General features: G+C 41.1%; 1 protein-coding gene across 1 annotated transcript in view; it reads right to left on the reverse strand.

The window, feature by feature from the left end:
* Positions 1-3358: 3358 nt before the first annotated feature.
* Positions 3359-17668, reverse strand: part of LOC108802359 (cytochrome P450 2F2-like) — a 26888-nt gene continuing 12578 nt past the window's right edge. The window contains exons 3-9 of the mRNA XM_018574223.1: positions 17221-17370; positions 15033-15193; positions 12814-12990; positions 12597-12738; positions 8910-9097; positions 7002-7143; positions 3359-3540 (exon numbers count right to left, since the gene is read on the reverse strand). Of these exons, the coding sequence (XP_018429725.1) occupies positions 3359-3540; positions 7002-7143; positions 8910-9097; positions 12597-12738; positions 12814-12990; positions 15033-15193; positions 17221-17370 (1142 nt within the window). The remainder of the gene's footprint in view (positions 3541-7001; positions 7144-8909; positions 9098-12596; positions 12739-12813; positions 12991-15032; positions 15194-17220; positions 17371-17668) is intronic.

The raw sequence follows: 17668 nt of genomic DNA on the forward strand, positions 1-17668 counted from the left end.
CATATTAACCAGTGATTTCAGCATGTGAAATGCTCTAACACCTTTCCCTGACTTATAGCAGTAATGGACATGAATACCTAAAAGAACTTAAATCCAAAAAATGTATTTTAGAATATTAGCAAACTACAGTAACTGTAGAATTACCATAAACAAGATTCGCTGTCATTCAGGCATTCCACAATAGAAACATGAATATACACTTCTATGCAAGAACACTGCATCTGTCCATTTGCTGGATGTTTCAATAAACATTTGAAAATACCTGTGACCCGAAACATAAACCCTGTTGAATCTATGGCAACGGAATCTTGTTATTTTGTTTTTAAGGTGAATTTGTAAGCTTTTGTTAAAAAAAGGACATGGGTTAGGGTTAGGGTTAGGTTAGGGTTAGGGAAACTGCCATGGGTAACATGAATCAATGCAAAAAAAAAATACAATACATTTTTCGACAGTAAAAATATGCAATTTTTTACATGTATAGACCTGTTACCACGACATTGGAACACGATCTCTGATGCCAGACCCTACCCTACTCTTGTTACGGTTTCCCATTTGGTTTATCATGCTGTTGTAAATGGTTTGGATATCACATGGCTGTTCCTGTGATCGGCCTGAGGCCTGTGTACTTGTCGTTGCCAAAATCTCAAATAAAAATTTTACTTGTGAAAAAAAAAAAATGCAATTTTTTAAATGACATGCTTGGGGGCGTCTTAAAAATGCATGTGAAGAAAAAGAAAAAAAATCAGTTGCCACTAAATGACATTTCCCAACTGGCTTTGTTTTGTTTGTAACAAACAATGTAGTCCCCCCCCCTTCAAATCCATACCATCCTTTAGGATGCTGCTGACTTTTTAACAATAGCTTGTCTATAAGCCTTGAAAATGCCCAACGGGGGGGTCCACAACTAAGTTTGGGTTTTGCAAATTTCAAGCAGGATTTGATGACCCACCCCAAACCAAACCTTTTCTGCCACTGGACCCCTTCACCTGCTCCATTATGAGACTGATTTGGAGTCATGAACTGTCTCTTCCTTGGCCCCTCTATGGTTTGAGAAACCTGCAACCTTTACCAAACATGGGACAAAACAGCACATAAACCAGGCCAACCAATATTTGCATTTCAGTCCCTAAAACTACAATCATTTTGGAACTGGCACAACATCAGGCTAAGTGTATCAGGATAAATAATTAGCTGAATGAACAGACAGAGAGTAACTGTAACTTGCAGTTTATTAAAAAAGTGCACAGTTAGAATTAACAGCACAAAACAGGGTCAGGATAGCAAAGAGCAGGCATACACCACAGAATAATACAAAACAGATTATGAAAGCTGTACAAACATTGACTCTTCACACCAATGTTCTTGTGGCTCAGTCAGGGTAACATGTGGCTGCACAGCAAAGTTTCAATAAGACTCCATAGCAACAGAGAGTCTAGCGGAGGATCACTACTTCAGTAAAACAGTTCAGAACAGAAATGGCTACTTGCAATTATCCTCATGAACATCATCCCTCTCACTAAAGTCAAGGTTAACTCTGGTAAGAATGGCAAGCAGTTGGATGGATCCAATGACACAGGGTGACCATCCCACTGGAGCCTGAGTACTCTGGCAGTAATTGAGGAGGTGCTCCCCACAATATCTTAGTATTCTGAAGAAGCTGAATGCGTTTAGGCTTTGGCCTGGCTGACCGTACACTGGTTCTGACAGTGAATGGGCGCTCACCTGGCTGCAGATCATTTGCCCAGCTACCTCTGCCTTATCAAATATGACATCTCTGAGCTGCTGAGAGAGGTAAGCAGAGAATCTTATCATCCCTCAGCATGTGTTGAAGAACTCATGGAGTTGTGGGAATAGGAGTTAAATGGGCCAATTTTTAGTAAATGGACACTCCACTAAGCATGTACAAAGTTGGGGTCATGGAAAGGATAGGTGGGATTTTCCTACTCTGTTAAAATATGGCTGGTTGAGGCCATGCACCTCATAGTAGTTCACACTGTTCCAAAGAAGTTTTAAGAAACATAAATACTTATGGCATCAGTGCCAAAAGGCTTTTGTTCAGTTCAAATAGTTTTGCTTTCCCATACAAGTCTATGGTTATGTAAAACCTAATTTAAGGAAGCCATATGCTGGTCAGATGAAGGTCAACTGCAGGTAAGATGCACCTGTCAATAAATCTTGAATTATCTCAAAGGTGTCTCAAACTGATGTCAAGGCCAAAACCTGTCAATGCAGGACCTTCAACAAATCATTTGGGAGTTAAAACAGTATGTATATATGTTTCATCTGTTTATCTGAAGCTTCATGTGTCTACATGTGTCTGAATAGGAATTACACAATAGCTGGCACAACTGTTGGTACAAGTCATCTGAAAGGATGCATCAGGGAAGGTTTGAGGTGAAAGAGCTGTGCTAGGCATTTCACTCCTCTGCTCGCCAAGTGGCCAGAGCCACAATTCAAATTTATGCCTCATAGGTGTACTAACTGCACCCTCTGCATGATTTTGGGTCTCCATCAATGCAGTTCCATGCACTTTATGGAAGAAAAATAAGTATATGAAATAGACATATCAACCTTGCAGGCTAATAAGATGGAAATGTGGTGAGAATCAGAGAAGAGCAGGCTTTTTATTTTATTTATTATTGTAAACTGGTTCACTGGTTTTCAGGGCTGAGGAGCCAACCTCAAATAGTTCTTGGTGTGGAGCACAAAACATGGGCAGAAAAATGTGACACCTCATACACTGTCTTAACTCCAAGCTTGACTTTAGGCTACCAATTACATTTAACTTTTGGTTTTGAGAAGAACCCCTATTAGGATGTTCCCACTATCCAGGACTCTTTTCGAGAGATTTCCCCTCACTTTTTGTCCTGCTGACAACAGTTTTATCAGGCAAGAAGTGAGGCGAAATCTGCAACAAGGTCACAGATGGAAAGAAAAATCTAACAGGCTGCTCACACGGAAGAAACAATGCCTGTCTGGAATACATTCCATGAAGAGGCTGTATAGCTTCCAGCGGTTCCAGAGTGAAGATCTCCATGGAATGCTGACAGGTAAATACAAGACTTGGGAGAAGTTGATGGGAAGGGTGGTGTTGAATATGCACTTTTATTATAATGTACTGTGTGAGAGTTACCAATACAAAATGACAATTTACAGAACTAATTTTATTTGTTTAGTTGTAGCCCTTGAATTTCTCATTTACTGTCATAAGCCACAGTTGTGAAATCTGATCAATGAATTCATTATCTGGGAAAGGAAAATGCTACTCTCATGTCCTCCACTGGCTAATTGAGACTCCTTTTTTCTGTTTCTTCTCCAAAGGTGGGAGACAGACTAAGCAAAAACTAGTCAGTGTAATCTAGCGAGGAATAACACTAAGCTTATAAATAGGGGGAATATTGCCAGCTCCACTGGTAGATGGGGTGAGGTCAATCACATCTGGATGAACTGTTGGCTTGAAAGTAAAGTTTTGCAGGAAAGTGGTAAAAAATAAGAAGAGCTCCATGCGGGCCAGACCTTCCCCCAGGCAGATCCGTTTACCTGTAAGAAAATAAAAATGAAAGCTTTATTTTAATTGAATAATACTAATATTATTGTTAAAATAAAACAAAATTTTGTACGGCATTTGTCAAGTCTCTGATGGCATTTTCAGGTGATAAAGAAAAATCTTTCGTTGGTAAAGAAAAATCTTATGTTTGGAAATCTACTAGCTTATGGCCAGCTTAAGTGCAGTGGCTTTTTAAATCAGCTAGACTAATTACAGTGCTAGCATTACTAAATGTATAGTCTGGTTATTCTAGGTGTTCTGCTTTTGTATGCACCTACCTGAAGTGGGGCGTGACCCTGTCACAGAGTGGGGCAGCCAATGGGAGAACACTGAGGGTATCTATGCCTCACCAGCCAATCACTAGGAGTTTCATAGCCAGTAGTGCATGCTGGTAAAATGCATAAATACTCAGAAATTGCCATGTGCTCATACAGTCCACCCCTGGGCTTGGCCTGGGGGGGTGGGATGTACAAAGTTGGAGAAGCTGACTAGGCCTCAAGCCTGCAGGAGGCCACATGTGGACTCATGTGGGGTCTGGAACTATCTGGGGAGGAGAACCAGAGGAACCCTATGACTGCTAAAAGTGCCAAGAAAACCAGGAGATGGATTGGACCTCAGGAACAAGTCTGGTGTCTCTCACAGGTAAGATCTCATGCACATCCCTATTCAGCCGTTGTCCTACTGCACAGTGTCATCCTCTGTTTTAATAAAGTATTTCTACACTGTGGAAGCCTGCAGGGATTGGGGAGTCTGGAGTCTCTTTTTGCTATGGATGTCTGAAGCCCTATACCCTCTCTCCCAGTTTTCACTGTTCTACAATAAAGCATTTTTAAAATGCACTTAAAGTGATTGGCGCCAAATTTAGTTTGCACCTCACAACCCACAATCAAAGATCCACCCCTGAGAGTGAAATGTCAGTCCTCCCTGCCTTTGGAGGTCCATCTCAGGTCTTTGAGGTCAGGGTGCTGCTACATGTGACATAACTCATTTTTATAGCATGACTGCAGTCTAATTCCATCTCCAATAGCATTATGATCATATATTTAGGGTTTTCCTGGTTTCAGTTTATGGTGTTAAGTTTACTGGGTCCCTCTAGAGCAGGGGTGCCCACAAGGTCGATCGTGATGTCATCTCCTCCGGCCGGTGGGGCTTCTATGGATCCCCGCTGCTCTCCCCATCTGTATGCAGCGGGGATCCGAGAAGAAGTGAAGGAACCGCTGCAGCGGGGGAGGGCGGAGGACGGAGCCGCTGTCACAGACAGAACAAATGCCGAGCGGTGAGGAGACAGAGAGACGCTTGGCCAGGATCTGACAGCCGCCGCCTTTCTCTCCCCTCACCGCTCGTCCTTAGTTCTGTGACAATGGCTCCCGCGGCTGAAGTGCTTCTTTTACTTCTCGTCGGATCCCCCGCTGCCTCTGCCCGGGAGAGCAGGGGGATCCAGAGGAGAAGCCGAGCCCCCATGTGCGTGGCCGAGCGGCAGAGGATCGGTATATATCAGCGAAATGTACCGGTCCTCTGTGCAGGACAAACACTGGAGCGATCAGCTGATCACTCCAGTGTTTGTAAAAAACTGGGGACACTTAGTACTATGTTGTTGTACAAGGCTGTTTTACATCACGTCCTGTTCATTTATGAGTTTCTGAATGGGGAGAAGCACTCTGTACAGAGGCTCCTCCCCATCCAGAAACTGCTTGATAGTAAATAGTTTCTGAATGAATGGGAAGCCTCTGTGCTTTCCATTCATTTAGAATAGAGGCTGCAGAAAAAGAGATTGAGGACTTTGTGTCCTCAATTTCTTTTTCTATTTCTATATTTCCCCCCCGACAGTAAAAAATAAAATTACGAAAATTAAAATAAAATAAAAAATAGTAACAAATAAATTAAAAAAATGTTCAATTTTTCTTGCCAAAAGGAGCTGGCTACGGCTATGCTTCCATGGTGCTTGTGCGGCTGCCGGCTGAATGTGTCAGACGCTGCAGATGGAAAGGGGCAGGACACCTCTCCCCATGTGCAACTTCGGCCAGACGAGCACCACGGGAGGACAGGACGCCAGGACCTCTAGGGCACACTGGAATGTAAGCCGGCCGACTCCCTGCGTTCAGGTGCGGGAGGTGGTGTGGGGTTGTATTGAAGCCAATGGCACCGCAGCCATGCCCCCCACCCACAGTGCAATCGCCCGCACCCGGAAAGCAGGCACATTAGTGCCTGCATTCCGATCCAGTGCGATCTGCAAAAATAGTGCTCGCAGCATTTTTGCGGATCGCACTGGACTGGAACGCAGGCACTAATGCAGGCGATCACACTGTGGGCAAGGGGCCTGCCTGCGGAGCCTGGCTGCAGTGCCATTGACCTCAATGCACCGCCCCGCCCCACCCCTGAATGCAGGTGTTTTTTCGTTGGTAGATCTCAATGAGCTTGTCATTTGAGAAGTAGATCTCCAGACGAAAAATTGTGGGCGCCCCTGCTCTAGAGTCTTCGAATCTCTCATTTTTATTTTACTTAAAGTATCTCTAAAACAACAAAAACATTTTTTATTTTAGATTAGGGGAAGGTACAACCCCTGTCAGTTTTCCTTGCTATCTATGTCTTATTAGGCAGATTCTCTTCACTTCCTGTCCTGTAGACTCAACAAAAAGTGAGAGGATATCTTTCCAATGTGAGAGAAACCCCTCTAAAGCTGGTCATAGACCTATAGATTTTCTGCAGATTTTCTATGGTCAGATGGAAAAGTACAACAGATTCCTCCATGTATGCTAAACTGTGTGGATGGAGGAATCTCCAACTGGGCCAAGCTTCAGTATCTTGCTAGTTGGCCCCGCTGGCTCTCAAAATACCTAAACAATCTGATTGGATGGAGGCATTGTTCAGGTATTTTGAGAAACAGCGGGGCCAACTAGCAAAGATACTCCCAGCGGGAGATTTCTCCATCCACACAGTTTAGCGTAGATGGAGGAATCTGTTGCTTCTTTTCATCCGACCATGGGCTGATAGAAATCATAGAAAATATAGATCTATGGCGAGCTTTAGACACACAAGAACAAGTGAAGTTTGCCACTTTATTCCTGTTCTGGTGGCAACTAAAAAATCTGGAATTACCCTCACTAATTGGTGATCAGGAGAATGAGAGAATAAATCTCCCTAACAAGAACACAGACAGCAATACAAGTCTGACAGTGGCTCCAAACCCCTTTCTACTCTATCAAATCTAAAACAGTTTTAGAAAATCCTTCCCTGCTTCACAAGTGGGGGTTCATAGATCAACAGATAATGGAGATACGAAAGTGAGGAGGACTTCTGCTCCTGTGAAGTAGGTTGTGCTCCCTTTAGGCAACTCATCTTTCAGTTTGGTAAGTGAGTGCCTCAAACCTAGGGAACAGTATCTTCTTAGAACCGTCCATTATGTTTCCTAAAAAAAAAAATCAATTGGAATGTATATATTGAGCCACAGAAATACCTGAGGAGAATGGCATGAAGGCATCATTAGCCTTGAAGCGATTATTCTCATCCAAGAAGTTTTCAGGGTTGAAGGTGTGAGGCTCTTTGAATTTCTCTGGATCGGTGTGAACAGAAGTGAGCACTGGGATGACTTCTGTACCCTGAAGAGAATAATAGCAGAAAGTATACCTCAAACCTGATTGTTCCAGTGCCAGTAGCCCTTATCATCATATCTATGCAGTACATCATCTTAGTTAAATGTTTTAAAGCAAGGCACAAAAAAAAAAAAAATTCAATTTTTAACCCTTTCACCCTCCCTCCTCTCCTATATAAAAATACATTTTGTTAGAGTGTTGTGTGACAGAAGATTCCTCAGCCAAACTTGCACACCGCTGAAAACTGAAAAATGGCCTGTTAATGAAGAGGGTGTAACATGCTGCCATTGATGTGGTTAAACAGTCTCAAAAGTATAAATCAAAAAAGAAAATATAGGTCACCAAACGGGGTTTTTGGGGGGGATGGGGCGGGGGGCTTGCACAAAGATTTACTATATAGTACACCTAAAAACTCTAATGAATGTAGCCCCAGAGTTTAACTATAAATGTTAAATGTTAGAATGTGATGTCCTTTAGGAATCTATGCTGCTCTATGCAATACTCTTTATTTTGTGTGTTTGGTATACCTCGCTGTATACCCCTCTGTTTTGTTGTTAGACCCTCTCAACCTTCCATGCCTAGTTTAGCTTCTGTTGTACCATTGTCGAGTAAGGAGGCTTATAGGAATGTCACTTATCCTCTAAGGCTATGTTCGCACCTAGGCTTTTGGCAGCTTTCATGCATTTTTACATGCTTTTTTGTGCATTTTTGCTTTTAAAAACACACATTTCTCCCTGCATAGAGATGTCTATGGGATCAAACCATGCAGGATCCGCCTTAAAATAGCTCCTACATATTTTTGTGGAATTTAAATTTTTCCTACACGTGATGCAATGCTAAGGTGTGAACAGTTGCCATTGACTTGCATGGAAATGTTTTGAGCGTTTTTGCACAAATAGATCTGCGCGGTAAGATGATAAGAATCTATAGATTTCCCTATCCACACTAAAGATGGTAGATGGTAGAATCTCTTCCTATTGGCTATTGTTTTCAGACCACAGCTGTTAGAATACCTGAACAGTACGTACATATAATACTCAGTACTGACAGTGTATTATCACTCACTTCAAACTAAATAGTCTTCCTTGGACGGGGGCAGCAGACCACATCCAACAGGGAAATCTTCAAATACATGCAAAACAAACTAAAAAGACGACACCTTCTACCCGAACAATGACTGCCTCTCATTGGCTGGAGTCACTGTTCAACTGACAATATTCATTTTCAGATTGAAGTTTGTGGAGCCAGTGGTGTCAACAGGGCCACCCACAGCTCAAAGTTCGCGACATTCAGCAGGATTTGCCTGTAATGTGAGCCATCTGTGGCCAGAATATATAAATACAAATATAGACATCCAGTGTAAGTTGGGATAAACTACACTGGATTCCACATCTAAATCTTTTTGGTGAGTTGACACAGTATGTGGATCTTGTTGAGTCAGCAAGTTGCCACAATGTCAGTACAGACTGGGCCTCAGGAGGTATGTCTTTTGCATAAAGCGCCATTTTAGACAGAACACTCCAATTATTATATAAAGTTATTTTCTTTTTTGTTCATTGAAGGACACAGTGGATCTTCAGATCTTGACCAATTGGGCTATAGCGCCGCTATAACCCAATTGGTCAAGATCTGAAGATCCACTGTGTCATTCAATGAATGCAGAAAAAAAGTTTTTTATGGGGAGTACAAAAATCCTATTTTTCTGTTGTGTGTGGCAGCCCTTTCCATCTGCATTTACTTTATCTCTATTATGATTTTCTGTTTCACATCACCTGTGGCAGGAAGTATCCTCTGAACTCAGTGTCTCGTATCACACAATGTGGCAAACTCAGTGGGATGATGGTGGTAAAACGTTGTATCTCGTGTATCACTGCATCCGTGTAAGGCATTTTACTCCGGTCTTCCACTGCTGGGCCCCGGTTCCTTCCAATTACGCTGTTTATTTCCTGGTGTACTTTCTCTGAATGGACACAGTATATCAGTGAGCTGTACATGTCAGTTGGACAGATAAGGACAGATACTACCTAAAGTCTTCATGGTTGCTGTTGACAATCACCATTTTTAGAAGTTAGGATCTTTCCAGTTCTTTATGGTCATACCACTATTTCTTAGATCCAACACCTCCAAGAAATCTAGACATGTAGTTTGCAATCCCCTGTCAATATTTCACTGCTTTTAGGACTGTTGTCATAATGACAATTGTTTCACCAGTCAGGGAGAAATGGAAAATCTGCAGCAGAAAAGGGGCTCTAAAGCCCTAAATAACTTATTTATTAGTAAAAACCTGAGGTATAGTCCTTCCCTACTCTATACAAAACTAAGAAAAATGTTTTTGGCTGGAATTACACTTTAAAGTGACACTAAACTCAAGAATCTTAACTTATACATTCAAGTACCTTAGCTATTAACAGATATGTATCTTATTTGTGTATCACTTGGCTGTAGAGCCTCAAATCATCTCTGAATTGGTGCGGACACTGTCCTTCCTTCTGGAGGGTGGCTACTTGTGTTTCCCATTGTCCCGGTGTATGTTGTAAAGTAACCACCGCTCCAAGCTCACTCCCATGATGAACTACAATCTCAACAGTAAACTAAAGGTGAGTTTGTAGTCCATCACAGGAGAGAGGCTGGATCTACAGCCAAGTTACGTACAATTACACTACATTTTGTTCCAAGTTGAGGTACTTGAATGCATTTTTAAGATTTAACTCCTGAGTTTAAGATACTTCATAGCGTTACCAAGCTAGTCCTTAAGTGTTTTGGCTAAAAAAAGAAAAACTGGAACATAGCAATGAGTAGACGTGTGCGCTGGCAAATAATTAGTTTTGTTTCTATTCGTAAAAAATAATAATTTTGTTTCGTTATATTCGTTAGGTTAGAATGATTCATTTTCCTAAAGATGCATTACTATTTCGGCAAAATTAGTTATTCGTTATGCCAGATCGATTTGTAATTTCAGATGGTAGGTTGTTCATCATTACATACAATTCGTTATTTTGGAATACTGGCTATATATTAACCTTTAACAAAAGGCCCAAAATATAGCATCATGACATCCGAATGAACCGATTAAATCCGAATTCATTCGTTGTTATGTTATCATTTCTTTTGGATTAGTTGAAATTAATTACTACGAATCTCCTAGTGGCTACATCCGAATCTCTGAATAACGCAAACTTGTTCGAATTTTCGAATGTAGCCAAATCTCCGAATAACACTAGTAATTCATTTCAACGAATCCAAAAGAAATTATAACAAAACAACAAATTAATTTGGATAGTGTCTAGTAATGAGCAGAGTGATTCCTATGAACTAGGATTCAGGGTCAGATTGTGGATCTCCGATAACAACACTTTCCTATGAAAATGATGGCAATTGGCCGCTGGCAAGAAGGAACTACGGTTCTTAGTAAGGACATGATTATAGTCTCAAACCCTGGAAGATTTTTTTTATATGATTATATTGCTATAATCTAGTTACAGCTGTTCCATGTATAAACATTTATAAATAGGCTTTTTACATAATTGAGCCCAACACCCTGTTTCCTAGGAGTCACTTCTGCAAATTCAGGTTGAATTAAAAGTCCCATGAGATCATTAAATGCTGTCTACACATAGAAAGCACATTGGATAAGCTGATCTCTGATCCTTCCCTTCCGTTGTACAGGAGAACTGTAGAGACCCTTTCCTTTACACAGCAGTCAGAAACGCCCTGAGCTCTGTGTAGGTCTCAATTCATTAGAGTCAGGTTCTTCATCACAGCTAATCTGTCAATATGTGGATATTAATTATGCTTACTCTGCTCTTCCAAGAAACAATTCCTGCATTATCTGTTCATTGTTATGTAATGTGGTATGATTGATAAGATGCACACTGATTATGTCTAATATGTCATCATGTGTGCCACCTTAAGTGACTCTTAATGATAGATGCATCTTAAAAGAAGATAGTGCATACTTACCTACTGTCCTACTGCCCAATCTGATGATCACTTTCATGAAGAGGAATCCCTGACTGAAGACTCAATAGAATACCTCTGAGTGTGTCAATCTCCTGTGTCCCCCACTGTGCTTGGTGGTTCTTTTATCACTGCTCTGTCCTGTAGTGATATGGGGGTCGGTGGGAGGAACCGCCAAGCATATAGCAATAAAAACATTAGGGTTACCATTTTATACTTGTGTGAAGCAGCAGAGACACCCAGAGAGTGAGTATTAATAAATACTATCCTTACTAAGAAATCTATGACCTCCTTTGACTGATTAAGTGCCAAAACATTCTGGTGCTCAATAAATACTACTTTTACAAAAAAAAAAATCTATGTCCTCCTTGGATTGAATAATACTCACCTTTTGGGTGCCTCTGCTGTTTCACAGGCTTTTTCTACACTGATCACTCTGAAATTCAACAAAGAATAACTGAACCTGGGCCCTTCTCTGAGCATCAAGAGTTGTCATTAACAAGACTTGCGTGACGAATTCTCCACAGAACAAATCAGCCTAGATTGTGCACATTGCATTTGGGAACCCTTGGTTCCTGAAGAGCTTTACTTTTAAATAAAGCCCATTTTATACTACTGGTGTGTTTGGAGCAGTTCATTGTGGATTATCATTAAGAAGAGACAGAAGGAGACAGAAGGACACATCTATCCAGCGGTTTCCTAGGGTCTAGCTCTAATTGATCTTGGCTTTATTACCTAGTGAGCTTCTTAACTGGAATGAGAAATAAGGACAGTAAACTTCCATTTTCAGATTTAACTAGCGGCATTGTTTGGTCGAGGTCAGGGGTAGGCAACCTTGGCTCTCCAGCTGTGCTGAAACTACAAATCCCATAAGGCATTGCAAGCCACAGGCATGATTCCCAGAGCCAGAAGCATAATGGGCTTTGTAGTTTCAGCACAGCTGGAGAGCCAAGGTTGCCTACCCCTGGTCCAGGTCAATGATTCACTAGGAATTGAAGCCATAATCCAATAACCCCTAAGACTCATCTCCTCAGGGAAGCCTATCCCACCCCAAACTAACCACTCAACCATGACGGTCTCAAACAAGTCACCCCCACACAGCTACCTACTTACCCCTCCCTTTTAGATTGTAAGCCCTCTTCCTTATGTTGTATGATTGTAATGTCTTCCTTATGTTGTAAAGCGCTGCACAAACTGTTGGCACTATATAAACCCTGTATAATAATAATAATATTCACAATATGCTCAGTGTGTGCATTTTAAAACCAAGTCATCAATGTAAGTTCTGATATTTCTATTCTCACTGGTGCACTTTGTATCTTTATGATCAGTCTTTCACTCAATTTGCAAGGAATGTTTTTGGTAATACATAACTACCTAAATTTACACTTTTAATGTAATTTAGGGAAAGTAGGGTCATCACGTTTTCTTTAAAATTTGTAAATAGTATCAATGCCCATATCACCTAATCAGTATTCTTTACCCATTTCTTGACTCCATACCAGCAATGTGTGGGTACTTCATTAGAATAAGGATTCCATATCTCAAGGTTGTGCTGACGGTCTCTGTTCCTCCAAAAAACAAGTTGAGTGTGGTCATTACCATGGTGTCCAAGTTGAAGTTGCTCTCTGGGTTGTTTTTCTCCTAGGTTGGCAAATTTACAAGTCATAAAAATACTCTAACATGGTGTGCACTAGAAGAGACTGCTTTTTTGCTCACCTTCTGCATATTGGTAAGGAAACAGTCTATCAGGTCTCGTGGACAGTCTGGCTGAAAGGTCTCCTGGTGTTTCCTCAGTTGCTCCATCACAAAAATCTTCATATTTTTGAAATTCCTGAAGATGCGATGGTGAGGCCCTGGCAGATGGTCCATAATTCCTGGAAAGATGTTGTATAACTGCACGGTGCAAAATAACAAAAAAAATACAAATAAATAAATAGACACAACGCTGTAGCTATCATCAAAAACAAGTTCTTCAAAGACTCAGACTACAAAACATAGATATAGAGAAAGAAAACAAGAACCATCTGTCAGGACATCATATAATGAGTAATTGTAATTTGCTGAATAATATAGCACAGAAAAAAAGCAGAGTCCAAAATAAAAAAGTATGATAGAGAACTATATGAAGGGGTATGAAGGACATTAAAGAAAATGTTGCCTTCTCAATGCTTTTTAGATCAGCATGTATAAAGCAATCAAGTTGATGGAAATTATCTTAGAAATATGTTCTACTATATCAAAATTATGTTTCTTTGTAGAATTTGCAATTATATCTGTACATGGAGGCAGCCATAAAATTAATATGAAGACTTTGCTTCCTGCTTTCCAGTGCTGCAAAATCTTGCAATGTAAATCTGTGAGTAACATGACTCATTGAAAACAAAGCACTGCCTGTGTGGCTGATATCTTATCCCAACATTTGTTAAAAGGGAGTATCATGTTGAATTTCTGAATTGAGCAGACGTTAGAAATTTTATGTTAAGGTTGCTCCAACCTGACTCCGATTGGATGTTCAATATAATCTCCTTGCCTACAATGTAATACAGGACTAAGAATAATTTTATCAGTTATATAAGTTGATCACCTGTATACTCAGTGATATGTATAATGCGGGGTTCTGAAGCTATGTGTACGGACCCACGTTTGTGAAAAACCCGAATAAAAACTTTGAAATTGAAAAGAGAGAGTATTTTACTGAGCTTCCACTAGTAGCCCTGCATTACTCAAACAAAAACATGGGATAGCAAGCTCGAAATTATGTAAAATGTCCTATAATCTCTTGCCAGCATCAGTTATATTTTTCATGATGCATGCATGCTTGTGTAACACTTCTAGGTACTGTATTTATCACCTCTTACAGCGATCCCAGGACTTCCACAGACAATGCCTTCATCTGTTTTTCTCTCCATATGCACAGAGTGACCTTTGTTCAGGCATCATCCTGGGTCTGCATCTACTTCCTGGGCCGAGATACTGGCCCAGAGACGACACACTCAGGTCAATGCAGTTCCTTTGCTATGTTCACAAATGCTTACACCAGGAGGTTCCATTGCCATTTTTCCACCTAAGTTTGGGGTGGGGTGGAGGGGGGTCAGTGCTGGTGGTGCACATCTGGGGGGGCTGAGTAAGTGCTGGTGGTGCACGCTAAGGAGGGTGGATATTGTTCTCTGCATCATATCAGCTCAACCTCTGGCTCTGGCTGGTGTCCCGCCCAGGTTATTATTATTATACAGGATTTATATAGCGCCAATAGTTTGCACAGCGCTTAACAATATAAGGAAGACATTACAGTCACAATACAATTTATGACAAGATGGTAAGGAGGGCCCTGCCCGTGAGGGCTTACAATCTACACAGGTTGCAAAGAGCTGACCAGAGAGATGTGTATAGTCCTTACACATCTCCCTGCCTGTCTCTTAGCTACCTGGGATGCTCTGGCTGGAAGGGGGGCGGCAGGCACACTACAAACATTGTTCAGCAGAGCGGCCTCTGCCTGCCGTTCCCCCGCATGACCCAAAGTGATGCCACCTGAGGCAACAGTCTCAGGCTGACTCCATATAGGGATGGCACTGGCTGACACAGATAGGCAACCTCTTATCTTGTGACATGTTACAATGTTGCTGTCTGTGGAGGAATAATAATCCCACCTACCTGCAGCAGACTGATGACATCATCTCAGCCTAGGCAACCTCACTGGATAGAACTGACTTTTAATGATAAAAAGTGGAGCTTTGCAGTTGATGTATATTGTAGGAGTTTATTAATACAGACTGTAAAGTGAATGAAAGGTCCACTTTAAACACGGAAATAACTTACAACATACCTCCACTGCAAATACACTTTATTTTCCCTTTAACATTACATTGCAAGCATTGGGCAAAATTACTTAACGTTAATTAGTTGGGTTAAAGTGAGAAAAGGGCACTTTGTCTTACCGTTCCCCAGGCAGAACTCATGATCTGAAAGTTGTCATTGATGAGTTCTAGAAGTGCCAGGAATTTCTTATCATCATATTCAAACCGATTACCAAACACGATGGAGCAGATGACATTTGAGACGCCTCGACTCAGGAAGAAGATTGGATCAAAGGGAGTCTCTTTAAAGATAAATAAATGTGCGTTTATAAAGCTTTCACATTATTCCCACTAAACAACTAAGCTTCCAGTAGGTTGTTAGATGGATAAAAGGAAGACGAACTAAAGGAGAATTGTGCCATTGATAAAGTTGGTAGTGAATGGTCAAGTGTTAGAGATTGGGTTAGGTAGTTAGTGTTAAGTGAAAAATTGAACTCCTAGGGGTAAGGTGTTAGGCTTAGGTTATGTATTATGGGCTAAGCAGCTTCAATTATGCCTATCATGAGGTGGGACTCATTTTTGGCTTCCTTCTGAAAATGCTAATTGCCTGACTGGCATTAATACTTTCAGGTCAAAGACCTGGAACACACATGCAGCACATGCACATGTGGAAAACGTGTAAAAGTGGAAAAAGATGAATAACTCCTTATGTCTATACTTGTTATAAGTTAGGAAGTCAATGTATTGAAGCAATTAAATCAGCATTATAGTCAGGTCAACAAAGGCAGCCTGCATATTCTCTCATGAGAGGTTTCAGTTAAAACGTATGTGAACGCAAAACCTTGTTTTTAGTATGTTATGTCTCACTATATACAGTTTTCTTAAATGTTATCTATGGTCAAAAACGAAGAATAAATATGTACTTCTATATTGAATTTCCATACATTTCACCCCACTCCTAATAACCACATTGATCCAAAAATGTGTAAACCTGCCTATCGATGATACCCACAGGATGTACTTCCTCAATGTACTATTGAAATCAAGCTCTTCCTTGTGTCACAGTTCTCGCAGAGCCTGCCTTCTAAACCACAACTCAATATTTTAACAATGTAACAATCATTGCTTGCTGGAAGCAATGCATGATGGGGTATGTAGTCCTGAGAAATGAAGACTGCATTACATTAAGCAGCAGGGGAAAAGACACAAAGCACACGGGGGGATCCAGGAAGTTGGTGAAAGTGATGGGCAGATAGAAGGCAGCACTCACTACATAAAAGGGATTTTTTCAAGTAAGCTTTAACTTGTATTATCAAAAATAACTTTAGTATGTATTGATATTGCAATGCTAATGTTATAACAGGAGAGGATATGCTGAGACTTTACAACTCCATTAAGCAAATAATATTTTGTGACTCTATCACAAAGTTTGCTACGGTGCGATCCTGCCAATAGCAGCACCTCCTGTTTCAGGCTGGCAACGCTATGCTTCTGCCTGCTATGCCCAGGCTAGGGTGGCGTTATCCTCAATATAGTAAAACCTGAGGAATGTTGAGTAGCCCAGCACTGTGCTGCAGCATTTTCTTACATGATCTGGAGAACTCAGCATCCTCTGAGATTTGGGTGATTTGGGTGATGACGTCACCCCGTGAAGCCCACAAACTGAAGAAAAGCGAAGTATTATATCGACATTTTTCCCCTAGAGGTGTTCTTTTAAACTTTCAGCGTCTCATCAAGGGGGCACATATATAAAATGGACCATATTATTATTACATAGTATTTATATAGCGCCAACAGTTTGCACAGCGCTTTACAATGTAATGAAGACATTACAATTACAATACAATTCAAGACAGGATGGTAAGGAGGGCCCTGCCCCTGAGGGCTTACAATCTGAAAGAGGAGGGGGAAATGATACATGAGGAGGTAGCTGTGTGGGGATGAATTGTTTGAGAATGTGAAAGTTCAGTGGTTAGGTCGAGGTGGGATAGGCTTCCCTGAAAAGATGAGTCTTTAGGGAACGCCTAAAGGCAGTCAAGGTGGGAGATAGACGGACAGGTTGGGGTAAAGAGTTCCAGAGGATGGGAGACACTCTAGAGAAGTCCAGGAGGCGAGTATGGGAGGAGTCGACTAGGGAGCTGGAAAGCAGGAGGTCTAGGGAAGAGCGGAGTGGACGGTTAGAGCGATATTTTGAGACAAGGTCTGAGATATATCCGGGGGCAGAGTTGTGGATGGCTTTATAATGGAATATGGAATGCAAGGTCCCCATTAACCATCAATAGGACCTCCACTGAGAATATTGACAAAAGCCATATACCCAAATACTCACGCTTTGTGTTTCGGAATTCCTCCAATAAGAAGTGAGCTTCCTCCTGAATGCGCCCTTCTATACTTCTCTTCCCCATGCCAAAATTCCTGAGGGTAGTCAGAGCAAAACGCCGCAGGATCTTCCACTTCTCTCCGTTTGAAAATGCAATACCTGGTAATTAACAGCATGGTAATTAAGAGATCACTAATCACATACGACTCATAGTATAAGCCAGGACAAGTATTACTAGACCGCACCCTTTTTTTAAGGTAAATGCCAAGGTGCACATGCACAAAAATATAAATACAAATCCAAAGAAGGTATAGAGGCACTCAAGGGTGCAGAGGAAATAAGTCAAAGCATCAGCATTTTATAGTTGAAAATAAAACGCTGATGCTTTGATTTATCTTTGCTGCAAGACCCATGAGTGCGAGTGCGTGTCTATATATATATATGTATGTATATATAT

Source organism: Nanorana parkeri, unplaced genomic scaffold (assembly GCF_000935625.1).
Source record: "Nanorana parkeri isolate BGI_ZX_2015 unplaced genomic scaffold, ASM93562v1 scaffold2825, whole genome shotgun sequence".
Taxonomy (NCBI): Eukaryota; Metazoa; Chordata; class Amphibia; order Anura; family Dicroglossidae; genus Nanorana; species Nanorana parkeri.